Raw genomic sequence first — 13,254 nt, 5'->3', positions numbered from 1 at the left:
AAACTTGTGGATGGGGGATGTTTGAGACTGAATGAAAGGAAATTATTAAAATTTGAACTTTTGAATTATACGCAATGATGTTTTGAAATTGTTATAGGGGTTGAGAAGTAAGTTTTTTATAAGTTTTCTTTTAAAATCTCAAACTTTTCGCACGTTCAAATTGGCATTGGCATGCCCAAATTGAATGTCAACACGGAGGTTGAAGTCCCAAAGATTTCACCGAAAACAATCTGGTTTGAGTCGAAAGTCGCGCGACCAGTCCGCGGACTGGTTGTTAGAATTTATTGCCTCGTAGGGATGGGGTCAAAGGCGAGTTGTCGATGACCTTGAAAAGGTCGATGTTTGCGCGACGATAGAAATGTTTTCTGCCCCAACTCTCAGCTTTGCGAGCTATGTACCCCACCCACTTCCACTTGATTTTAGCGATTCTGCGGGATATATCGGATTATCGGGCACTTTGGTTCTCCTGCGGATCTCCTTATTACTGATTCGATCACGCAGGGAAACTCCGAGTTTAGGACGCTCCTCCGCCCTTTGGTGACCTTGAGCCTTCTTATAACTCACTTAACAGACAACAAAACTTAAAAAACTTTAAGCTAAGCTTTATGACGAGCCATGCTCAACGGTGTCGGGATGACAAAATAGAAGTGCTCTGATGGACTGTTGATATTCTAGCATTTATTTATTTAAGCACATAAATGTGAGCATTGCTAATTCGATAACTGTCGTCCGCTGGACTATTGTGGTGTTTAGAACAAGCATTTATATCAAAGTAGCTAGTAGGTTTACCTACAATTATATGCTTATCATATCAAAACGTAATGTAACGTGGTATCAGCCACCCTCGTTGTGCACTTAATGCCTTGGAACATTCTCTATCAGGCAAGGAAATACAAAAAAAATAAATTTAATTAAAAATACAATTACTTAAACTAAGGAAAATAATGTATGTGATATATTGATATTATTCAAAGTTTATCGATATGCTGCCCTATCGATATCGATAATCGAGCAGCGTCACATCACTATATTAGTAATTAAAGTAGTTTTGGGGGATATTAGACACGATGATCGCCGTAACATACGCGGGTATTTAAATGAAAAACATCAACTTTCATCGATCTAGTTTATAGTTATAGATGAACGTCGTTACGATTTTCTACTGGTTTCTTATTTTTAGTTAAAGTAATATAAAAGGGTTACTTTTTAATACACTTTATGATTTAGTCAAATTGTGTAACTTGAATAAAATTAAATATCCTTGGACATTTTACACTACGCTTCTAGTCCCAAACTAAGCAAAGCTTGTACTATGGGTACTAGACAACGGATATAAACATACCTACCTACTTAAATTTTTTTTTTTGATTAAAATTAAAACTGACTGCACAAAAATAATTGTTTATTTATCAGGACATTTAGGACAAAATATCACTGCCAAGTGCATTGGCTAAGAAACGTAGTTCGCACTTCACACCGAAAAAAAGTTTTGAACTTTTTTCTTTCTTTCAATATTTCAGAGCTTTTTCAGAAACAGTTGAAAGTTTGTCTCTTGCTGAAAATGAGATTGAGACTTAATAAATAAATAGGTATAGAACCGTCAAGAGCATTTTCCTATAGCCCGAAGGTTATGGCAGAGAATACCCTATGGCATTAAGTTTGCCAATATTTCAACAGCATTTAATTGTACATTCATGGCATTAAAGCTTACATTTAAATGATGGGCTCATATGTTATGGGTCTATTAAATACGATTAAAGGACTTTTTAAAAGAGGACGCCACAAGGACATTGGCTATTGAGTAGATGTTTTTGATTGTAACACACCCCAGGCAGAGCCGCGTGCCCCGGTTAGTCTCGGCAGAAATCGGTCAGCTCTCAAAGGGCGCACACTCCACTGCGTCACAGGGTCGCACAGCGAACCCGTGGAGAGGACACTGTCTTCATATTTTTCTGAATAATTAACTATATTTTTATGTCCCTATAGTACCTGTAATGCGTATTTCGGCACGCGTGAGGATTTGGTTCGCATTTCATTATTTCATAATTCCTGACCGCGTGCTTGCTGAAATCCGCATCACAAAAAAGGCACTTGTTACTTTTGTTTTCTTACTTATTCTGTGCCTCAACCTTAATTTCGAACTCCTCCTGTTCTTCTGATTAATTTCGTTGCGGGTCCAATGACATTTTAACTTTCCCCCGGGACAAACTTGACCTTCATAGGTTGGGTTATTGGCGGTCAAGCTGTAGATCCTGGCTACACAGGAGTTGCAGGTGGGAACGAGAGGTGGGAATAGTCCCGTTATTCTGTGCCTCAGTGTAGAAACGGTCTGTGAAAAGCCAGGGAGCTTTACCGGTTATCAGATTATTATTAAACAACTCTAAGGTCTATAATTAGGCTTAAAGGCTACCTTACCTACTAGATTAAAGTAATTCTCTCTAATTTATTCATCACAGGCTTAGCTACGATGGCAAGACAGGCTGGTAGGCCAAATCCTCCATTTGCCAATGCTTTTTCGTTCCAGCATTCCCTTTCTTCCCGTAGGTGTCTTAAGGCGACTATGGGAGAAAAAGTGACCCTTTTCTGTTTATTAAACTAAAGAATCTTGTCTGCAATACAAGCTTTCCTGCTTAGTGCAGAGACCGCCAGAATAATTTGTACAATGTGACATCTTTTAGTAATGAATACTTTTTTTCTTTTTACTTTTTTTTTGTTGAAAGTTCAAGTTTGACTGAACCATTTTCGTCATCATAATCATCATTTCAGCCACAGGACGTCCACTGCTGAACATAGGCCTCCCCCAATGATTTCCACATCGCCCGGTTGATAGCGGCCTGCATCCAGCGCCTTCCTGCTACCTTTATGAGGTCGTCGGTCCACCTTACCAATTTATATGAAGAATAAAATAATACACATGAGAAATAAATAAATAAAGTTTGAAAAAAACTAATATTTTGAGGGTAAATGTCAATATGTCGACTCCGCCCCCACCTGTTGCACGCGCGAGTGCACAGCGCACCACCCTTAATTAAGTTATAGAGCTTGTTCACGAGCGGAGCGGATAGCGGAGAGGAGAGCGGAGCGGATAGGGGAGCGGATAGCGGAACGGGGAGCAGAAAGGGCTACGCTGAAAGAATAAGAACAATAAAGGTAATTATAAGAAAGATGCCTGGATTCCTGAATACGAGTGGCGCAGGACCGGTCCTTGTTGAAATCCTCGGGGGAGGCTTTAGTCCAGCGGTGGACGTCTTTCGGCTGAAATGATAAGACAGATAAAAGTCGTTTATTTTCAGCAAATAGGCTTTTGTAAAGCGCTTTACAATTCTAAGTATCATCATCAGGTCATTTAGTCTCTACTACAGGAGCACGACTCTCTATAATTTACCAGAGGAAAATGGAGGGTTTGGGCTACACTCCCCACGCTGGCCAGACGGATTGGGAAGTCTAATAACAGCTTAATCCGTTCTTTAACCTCCTTATTTCCCTTTAACCACATCCACAGGAGAGTGAGGCAGAAACAGGAGGTCCTCTACTACTCTACTATGTTGATTTATTACTGCTTGATAGAGAGAATACGAGTAGGTAAATAAAAATATCCTTGGACATTTTACACTGAGCTTTCTAGTCTCTTCTTATAAGTAGGTACCTGTTACTATTTAAAATCGAAACAAAAATATAATTTACTGGTTTGTTCTAACACATTTGTGTCAAGATTATTTTCAACAAAATAACTACAAACTCAGTCCGCTCCGCTCATCACAAACTCCTCACCGCTCTCAATCCATGCATGTCACTAAATTGCCCGGGCGGAGTGCGCACACAACTGTGAGAGCCCACGGTACTCTGGTACTCCCTTCGACATCAGCTAATAGTCTAGAAAGATCTGAAAACTAAACTTGGTTGAGGGCAAGAGGGCGTTTTTAAATAAAGTTCTAGCTTTCAACAACATTGTGGTAGGAGGTTTGCGACTCCAAGTCATTTTGAGTCCTTTTGTGGCTTAAACAATAAGTAAAGTAGAATCAAGTGCAGTGCAAACTACGATCAAAAAGTGCGACGCAAATTACGCTCGTCTGGCCTCAGCCTTAGTTTAAAAACGCGTTACATTTGAAAATTGATAGCGAAGGGACTCTAACACGACATTTCATCTTATTATGTAGAAACTTACGACTTATCTGCTAGCTACACAGCTGAAAAGTCAATAATTACATGAGTACTACAGTAATAAACGTAAAGTGAGTCCCATTGCTCTCAATTTTAAAACTGTATGTGCTAAACAGTTGAAGAAATTGCAGAAAAAGTGCCCACTTCGTATTTATGTGTTTGTGAATCAGTGGTACTTATTTTCAAAGTGACAAGTGTAAAGTTAGTGGTGGTTAATGTAGACTTGTTGGTAAGTACAAACTACAAAGTGTATTTTTCAACTACAACAAACTTTTAGGACGCCTGCTAGTAAAACCGAGCAATTTCTGCGAAAGAAAAGATATTGCGTCATAAATAAAATAGGAATTGGGTGTTCGTAACAGTGTTTTCAAGTCAATGTATTTTAAAATAAAAATTATATGATGTTGAGAGAGAAACGTAGTTTGATCGAATGACTTTGGGAAGAAATATTAGTAAATCGTAGAAAGACGAGACTTCTCCTACTTATTTACGATCTCTCTCAAGCTTGATATTTCAGAATTAATGACAGATTGAATTGAGTTTTGAACATAATTTTGTTCAATACGAACCGTGATGGCTTGGCCACCTACTCTGTTGCAATACCTCCAGGTAACTAAGTCTTAAACCCATGTCTATGTAATTTCCACCATTACAAATTGTCACTACGCAATAAAGATTTTGAATTTGTTGACTGTATGCAACCCCATGTTGTCTCGCAGTGGTGGTAGAGCAAGCTCTATTAGTGAGGTACTTAGACGTACCCTGAAAATGGCCTACATTGATAAATAATTCGAATTGATAGGAACCATGCAACGCAACGACCGCTGGCCGGAAGACTACGACCCCGACGGCAGCCGAAGCCGCCCTGGTTCTAGAAGAAACTCCGCCTCTCTTTCTAGAAGAAGCAGCGCCAAGAAGGAGAAAGAAGGAAAGAAGAAGTCGCCGTCAAACACGCCCAGTTCCGCCAGTTCAACCCCCAAGAAAGTGGTGAAACCGCAGAATTTGGAGTTCATGGTCACGGGGAAGCAGTGCTTGAAGAAGTAAGTCGAAAATGAAAATATACTAACGCCCGTATTCACAAACGATGCTTGCTTAAGTGAAGCAGCAAATCGAACGCACAGCGTTGAATAGAGCTCTGTGATTGGTTTGTGTCAACCTGTGCGTCCACGGGCACTGTTTCATGTAAACTCACACTAAGTCCTTTGTATTCGATCAACCTCGGTCAACTTCGCGATGTACCTATTACTTAGATAGTGTATTGGGGGTTTTTCACATACACATAGGCGTCTAGCATCCCTATTAACGCTTTCAAGCTTAAAGCACTGAACCATTTTGGTATAGAGATAGTTTGAGTCCCGAGAAAGAACATAGGATAGTTTTTATACCGGTTTTTGAAACAGGACGGGTGCGTAAAGTTTTTCTGTGACAGACAAAATTTAAACTAGTTTTTATAAAAAGCTTTCCTTCACCACAGATGTGACCGAGCCAACTCCTTGCCCGGGTACAACAGACGCACCATGAGCAGCGATGCGAAGACCAAGAAACTCTTTGAGTCTCCCAAGAGGACCGCCAATACCTCCCAGTCCTCTAAGAGCAGGGAGACTAGTTTGGAAGACGACATGTCTTTGGATTTGTCGCAGGTAACGCTCTCTACCACTCCCACTCTTCTTGATATCGTAAGAGGCGACTAGAGTACATAATAGGCCAGATCGCCCATTTTTGTCTCTTTTTCATAAAGAGGGTCGTAACTTTTCAGCAAAAGTGGCACATTAAAATCTCTGACACTTACAAAAAATTAAAATCTATGTTTACAAAAAAAGATTTTGCCTTCAAGTACTCGCCAGGCGCTTCATCGAAACCAGAACACCTCCTAACAAAATTATTTAGCTTGTTATAGATCGTTTCATCCATGAAAACGCGCTCCACCATTCTTCCGCTAATGTTTGAGTGTTATCGGTACACGCTAAATCATCCATGAGTGCACACGCACACCAGTGGCGGATTTACCAATAGGCCAAGTAGGCCAGTGCCTAGGGCGGCAGATTTAGAGGGGCGGCAAATTTAGCTAATTTTTTTTACAGGAAAAAAATAATAATTATACGTATACCTACACAATCCATATATAAATAAACGATTAATAAACGCACTGTAATATATACTTAGGTACTTATGTGATCATGAATTTTAAAATATTCCAATAGCGTTTCAATAAAAATAAAATAAAAAACTCGTAACACAGGATCTTCGGAGCCTAGCACGAGCACCATCTCTCCACAATTTCGTGTATATTGTTTTACAGGGTGGCCCAGAAGAAAATTCACTTTTGAAAATTCAAGGAAACGAAAACTGTAGGTACATTTTTGTAGAACTTAAGCTATTGCAATTTAAAGGAAATTTAGTGCAATTTATTTTAAAATTTACTATCTTTTATAAATTTTATCGTACATGTGATTCCCTTGACGTTTACAACATTCGGTCAACATACATCAACTTTTTGGAAAACTTTCGTAAGCGCTCCTGCACACGATGCCGCTACCGCGCCGCCGCCGCGCCGTCGCCGCGCCTTTGTACTGTTTATACGCGCCGCGTGAACACCGCTGCCGCGCAGCCGCCGCGCCGCCGCCGCGCCGCGCAGGAGCAGGAGCCCTTAGGCCTCAGCCTCGAACTTAGCGGGCAGCGGGGTGGGAGCGGCGGCGGCGCTGGAGCGGGGCGGGCAACGCAGACCCGTTCTCCAAACAAGCGGGCAGCTCGCGCGGCACTTTAGCGGCGAAGTGTTGGTGTTGTGTTCGGGGTTGTGTAGTCGAGATATTATTTGTTTTTATTCGCGAACGAAATTTCTAAACAACGGCGACCAATTTTTTTTCGATTAAAATTTATTCCTAACGCTCGATTTATTGTGGGCAAAAGAAGACGCCGCGCCGCTAGACTGGAGTGCGCCGCCCGCTCGTTGCCCGCTGCCGCGCCGCTGTTTTGGTCTATTTGATTTTACACATAAGATCCTGCCGCTCCCGCGCCGCCGCCGCTCCCGCGCCGCTGCCCGCTAAATTCGAGGCTGAGGCCTTAGAGTTACCTCAAAATGGATTCAGGATGGATGAATGCTGCAGAGTTTTTGGATTATTAGAGAGTATACTCTGCTCATAAGGTAACCCCACAAAAAGAAGTCTGCTGGAATGAGATTAGCGCTTCTTAGAGGCAGTGAGATTTCACCACTGCTTAATTGGTTTGTTGCATTGAAAGGATGATTAATTTTTGAGAGCGCTATACTGGTAGGCTGAAAAGCTTTTTGATTTCAAAGCTGCAAGATTCGCAAGGTTATGACCGGAGCACTTGGTTTCATCAAGATTGGGCTACGTGTCACACTTCAACTGAGAGCATTTAGATGGTAAGAGACATGTTCCCACAAAAAAATAATTTCAGGCAGGGGTGACATCTCCTGGTCACCAGGAAGCCCTGATCTTTTGTGGTGTTACATTAATACAAAATATACTTTATAGATTATAGAGAATACTTTTATAATCCAACAACCATGCAGCAACTGAAGCTGAGCATTCGGCAAAAAATTTAAAATAGGTTTCGAGGTAATTCTGACGAACGCATTCCAAGATTTTGTGTATGTTGATCGAATGTTGTAAGCGTCAAGGAAATCTCCTGGGCGATGTAATTTAATAAAGGTAAATTTAAAAATAAATTGCATTAAATTTTCTTTAAATTGCAATAGTTAAAGTTCTATAAAAATGTAGGTACAGTTTTCGTTTCCTTGAATTTAAAAAGTTAATTTTCTTCTGGGCCACCCTGTATTACCAAGCCTTGGTCTTTCTGTTTACCTTTAAGTAGTTCTTAGCTAATTATACTGGATATAACACTTCGAATGGCTCTGTGCACACCGGTGACAAATTGTTCAGGTGAGAAGCTTTTCTTGCTTAAAACGGGTTAAAAACTATCTACGATCTACTTTAAGTCAAGAAAAGCTTAATGCTTTATCTCTTTTTTGCATAGAGTCAGAACTTATGAAAAAGATTTCATACGTCGATATAATTAATGATTTTGCAAATTTAAAATCTCGCAAGAAAATAATGTAAGAGGTAATTCTGACGAACGCATTCCAAGATTTTGTGTATGTTGATCGAATGTTGTAAGCGTCAAGGAAATCTCCTGGGCGATGTAATTTAATAAAGGTAAATTTAAAAATAAATTGCATTAAATTTTCTTTAAATTGCAATAGTTAAAGTTCTATAAAAATGTAGGTACAGTTTTCGTTTCCTTGAATTTAAAAAGTTAATTTTCTTCTGGGCCACCCTGTATTACCAAGCCTTGGTCTTTCTGTTTACCTTTAAGTAGTTCTTAGCTAATTATACTGGATATAACACTTCGAATGGCTCTGTGCACACCGGTGACAAATTGTTCAGGTGAGAAGCTTTTCTTGCTTAAAACGGGTTAAAAACTATCTACGATCTACTTTAAGTCAAGAAAAGCTTAATGCTTTATCTCTTTTGTGCTTAAAGTCAGAACTTATGAAAAAGATTTCATACGTCGATATAATTAATGATTTTGCAAATTTAAAATCTCGCAAGAAAATAATGTAAAACTTATTTGATCTCATTGTCTGTCCCCATTAACTGGATTGTTAACATGTTATATTTTAATAGAAATTGTTTGTATTGTTTTTAAACTGTTAAGTCCAATAAAAAATATTTACCAAAAACAATGTTTACTGACCACACATTATTTTGTCTGTGTTCATATAGTGTAGGTATTTTTAAGTCATGCCTTTGCCCACCTTAGGATTATTACATACTGCAGTTTTTAAGTCAACATTAAACTCTTCAGTACATAGCGGGTTGCAATAATAATCTAGTAACTGACAGAAATATCATTTTAGGCCCGGTTTTTTGATTCGTAGTTAAAATAACCAATAGTCAAATTTGACAGATGTCAATTGACAAGTGGTTAAATATCAGAAAAAAATGTTTTTCGATTAATGGTTAGCTTGACTTTTAGTACATTTTTTAACTATTAGTTAACATTTTGTTAATATTTAACCATTAGTAGCAAAATTTAACAATTAGTTATTTTAACTATGAATCAAAAAACTGGGCCTAAGTTCACAATCATACTAATAACGGGATTAAACTAAGTAACGTATTGAATTTCAAAAGTCAGTAGGTAGGGGCGGCAAAAATTGAATGGCCTACTAGCGGCAAATTTGTAAATCCGCCACTGACGCACACTACAAAATTGACGCTCGGATTGCTCGGATCAAAAATTGGTGGGACGCGTCTTCGTGGATGAAACGATCTACAATAGTTTAAAATGAATATTTTAAATAACACCCTTCTCTCTCAAGGTTTCCGACTTCGAAGACACAAACTCCAAGTACGGCATCAAGACGAAATTCCAAGCGCTGGCCACGTCCACACCCAAAGCTCAGAAAGCGAAGCCCCGCAGTGGTTCTCTCCAAAGCCACCTGGCGAAGGAAGTCAGGAAGCCTCGCTTTGAGAGAGACAGCACCTTCTCTTGCAGTAGAGAGAGTGTGTTCAAGTCCTCGTCTTCAGCGAGTCCGTATAAGTAAGTGGGGTTTTGTTTTTTTACTTCTATTCACTAAGGTTACTTGCTACTTTTAATTAGACACAACTTTTATCATTTAATCAATGGTGCAGAGATCATACATTTTACTATCGGCTCGATTTGACTATTGGTCCATTAGTTATACTGGGACCAAGGTTTCCATGTCCAAAAACGCAAAAACCGGAGTCGGTGCTGCCGGGTATCAGGCAATCTTAACTAAGACGTGTAAAAGTGCTTTTTAAAAGCCTCTGCAGAAAAATAAGTTACTTTTTTAACCCGGGAAAATGGTTTATATGGGCACCATTGATAGTTGACAAATTCTGAACCCCCAGAACCTTTTCTGTAGAAAATATATCTGCCTACTTAGTAGATTTTATAAGCAAAAGATACTGATGCAGGAAGCTATACCAAACCGGTCATTCTGGACATCCGTGAGGCTTTTGTTCAGCAATGGACAGGATTTGGTTGAATCCTTGACCTATTACATGAGCATACCCAGCTTTTAGCCAAGGGGGAAGTCATACCCAGCTTCTGGCCTTAGGGGTGAAGATTTTTTTAGGTCAGATAGTTTAATTAAGGGCTTTTTGACAACAGCATCGCTACTAACACGCGTTAGTCGCATTTGCAACGCACTACAGAAGTGATACTAACGCGCTACACCCTTTAGCTCCTTCAAATCGACTTCGTACCCATATACGTACTTTATAGCTTAGTTTCGCTTGTTGATGTTATAACCCTCAATGTTCCAGGTATGGAGCCAACACCACCGAGCTGGACTACTCGTCGGTGTCCCCGGAGTACTCCGGACAGTCCTCAAACGAGATGTCTCCGAGAGTGGGAGGGGAGGTCGCCACTCCGCGGAGCATTGAGCCTCATCTGTCCAGGTACAGCGACCACCAAATTCAAATTCAAATATTTTATTCAGTACATAGGCCCTTTCCAGGGTACTTATAGTACACAAATTCAAATTCAAATGATCAAATACACGTCCCAAATATACATAGCTTGCCCTACCACCACTTCGGGACAACATATGGGCTGGTGCTGAGAATAAGTGGCGGAAGAAATGCCACCTGGCATTAAGTCCGCCACTGTACAGTTTTATGTGCAAAAGTATAAATAAATAAATAAGAAACTCAGCCACTTTTGTGGTCTAGTGGTTAGAGCACACCTGCTAAGTCAGAGTCCTAGGTTTGATTCCCAGGGGGTGCAGATTTTTCTGTTCGGTTTCGTTGGTGGTTAGGATTGTTCTGAGTTTACCTGGCTAGTTATACCACCTTAGTCTTACCTAAGTCTCATTGTTATTATTGCATTGTTGTGTTCCGACAGTTAGAGGTTAGATAGCTAGTTTTTTTTCTCCGCCAGTCAACCTTTGGGTCATACAGAGAGCTGTGAGTGCGGTGCAGTTTTAAATCACAACTAATATTATAAATGCGAAAGTAACTCTGTCTGTCTGTCTGTCTGTCTGTCTGTCTGTCTGTCTGTCTGTTACGCTTTCCCGCTTAAACCTCGCAACCGATTTTGATGAAATTTGGCATAGAGATAGTTTGAGTCCCGGGAAAGAACATAGGATAGTTTTTATCCCGGTTTTTGAAACAGGGACGCGCGCGATAAAGTTTTTCTGTGACAGACAAAACTCCACGCGGGCGAAGCCGCGGGCGGAAAGCTAGTATAAAATATCTCAAATCAATGTTCCTCTGTAGTTGAGGATGAAAAATGAGGCTGACAATAGCGACTGAGTTTCTTGTGCTGCTTCTACAACTCAACACAGCAGCACTGGCCCATTTATTGTCCCGAAGCAGTGACAGGATTAATACTAGGACGTGTAAAAGTGTGTGGCGACATCTACTCGCCACTACAAACTAGTCTACCAACAGATGACGCTGTAACGACTCCTCTATGACATACACCGCCCCGCGTACAATCCTGCATCGCGGTGTCGGAGTATTTTACCCTGCCGAGCATATATAGGAAAACCAAGATGGTACAAATTGGTCCCCGAGCACAACACCCGCTCGAAAAGAAGCACTAACTCCTAGCTTCCTTATTGTGGATGAACATCATATCCCACAAGTGCTTTTTAAAAGTCTACTTGCAAAAATAAACTGTGTTTCATGAGTCTTCTCTTCTTCCCAGTTGCTGCGGCAGCAGCTGGCAGGACTGCAGCGAGGCGGAGCGCACAGCAGTGGACCGGGACAGCGGCGAGTGGTCCGAGTTCTGGGCCAACTACAACAATTCTGTCGCTCGGGTGCCGGTCAAGAGTTACTATGACCAGTGCCCCACGCCTTATAGGACTGAGAATATTGACCTGGCTGACTTGGGTGTGTATTAAACTATTCCCACCTCTCGTTCCCACCGCTGCAACTCCTGTGTATTGTGTCATTGGCCCCCCCGCACACCGCAAGCAATCAGGACCCTTTAGATTCAGGATCGAATTCCCTATTGCAAAGCGGATTATTTATTGAGAAACTGTAAATAGTGAAGTTCAATCAATCTTGAGCAGACTTTAAACGCCTGCTGTTGATTGATAGCATACTGCCATGGTTAGATATTGCCTTAATAATCTTGTAGGCGTAAGATTTCCCAGTTAATCAGAGGTTTTATTGATTTCTTCCAGAATTCTCAACCGAAGGCTCCCGAAAGCGTTCTCCAGACAACATTGACCACATCAACTACGTCATCAGAAACGAGGGACTCCACCTCACCCCCCGTGAGACCCAGAACATGATTAAATGTGCCCACATCCTAGGCAATGTTCTTACCAAGGCCATAGAGCGACGATGCAAGGAAAAAGATCAGGTAGACGACCGAGTCCAAGAAGTAAAAGTCGAAAACGAAGATCCGGAGATAGAAAACAAAAAGAAAACGCTTACCTTAGACCTGAAAGAGACGAACGAACCTGCAGCGGTGGAAGAAGAAAAGAGATGCGAGACTGTGACAACGCAGACCGATATTTCACTGCCGAACACGAAAAGCGCGCCACGAATCTTCGAGAAGATTTTACGACAGCTGTCAAAAAGTTCGTTGGATGAAGGTATAAAAGCAATGAACATCAGCATGAGTGAGAATGAGAGTAAGGTTTTAGAGAATACAGAGGTTAAAGAAGAATGTAATCAGCTTGAAGTGAAAAAAGACTAACGCCCGTATTCACAAACATTACTATGAGGTCTCACAGTGCGCGTCTACTCCAGGGTGACACACGAACCAATCACAGAGCTCTATTCAACGCTGTGCGTTAGATTTGCTGCTTCACATATGCAAGCATCGTTTGTGAATACGGTTTTAAGTCTGTACTTACTTACAAACTTTTGTTTTACTTACTGAGGGTGCCACGGAATGGCGAACTGAACGAAGACATTTGCAAGGAGGGCTGCTACTTACTTATGTATTTGCTCACCAGTATCGAGTAGGTAAGGCACTAAGATGCTGTCGTCCTGAGTTACCACAAACTACTATGGGGACATAATATTTTAGAATGCACAGAATACCTGATACAGTGGCGCCAACAAGTGGCGTAAACTAAGTCCT

At 40.8% G+C, this 13,254-nt stretch overlaps 1 protein-coding gene across 1 annotated transcript; it reads left to right on the top strand.

Moving 5' to 3' along the window:
* The first annotated feature begins 4,968 nt into the window (after positions 1-4,968).
* Positions 4,969-12,864, top strand: LOC114350444 (uncharacterized). Its single transcript, XM_028301258.1, has 6 exons — positions 4,969-5,201; positions 5,636-5,801; positions 9,506-9,726; positions 10,476-10,610; positions 11,863-12,047; positions 12,344-12,864. The coding sequence occupies exons 1-6, from the start codon at positions 4,969-4,971 to the stop codon at positions 12,862-12,864; spliced, it is 1,461 nt and encodes a 486-aa protein (XP_028157059.1).
* Positions 12,865-13,254: the final 390 nt, after the last annotated feature.

This window comes from Ostrinia furnacalis, unplaced genomic scaffold (assembly GCF_004193835.3).
Source record: "Ostrinia furnacalis isolate ACB-3 unplaced genomic scaffold, ASM419383v2 OfSCF0895, whole genome shotgun sequence".
Taxonomy (NCBI): domain Eukaryota; kingdom Metazoa; phylum Arthropoda; class Insecta; order Lepidoptera; family Crambidae; genus Ostrinia; species Ostrinia furnacalis.
The sequence above is the reverse complement of the archived record's forward strand: the minus strand, read 5'-3'. Positions and strand labels throughout refer to the sequence as shown.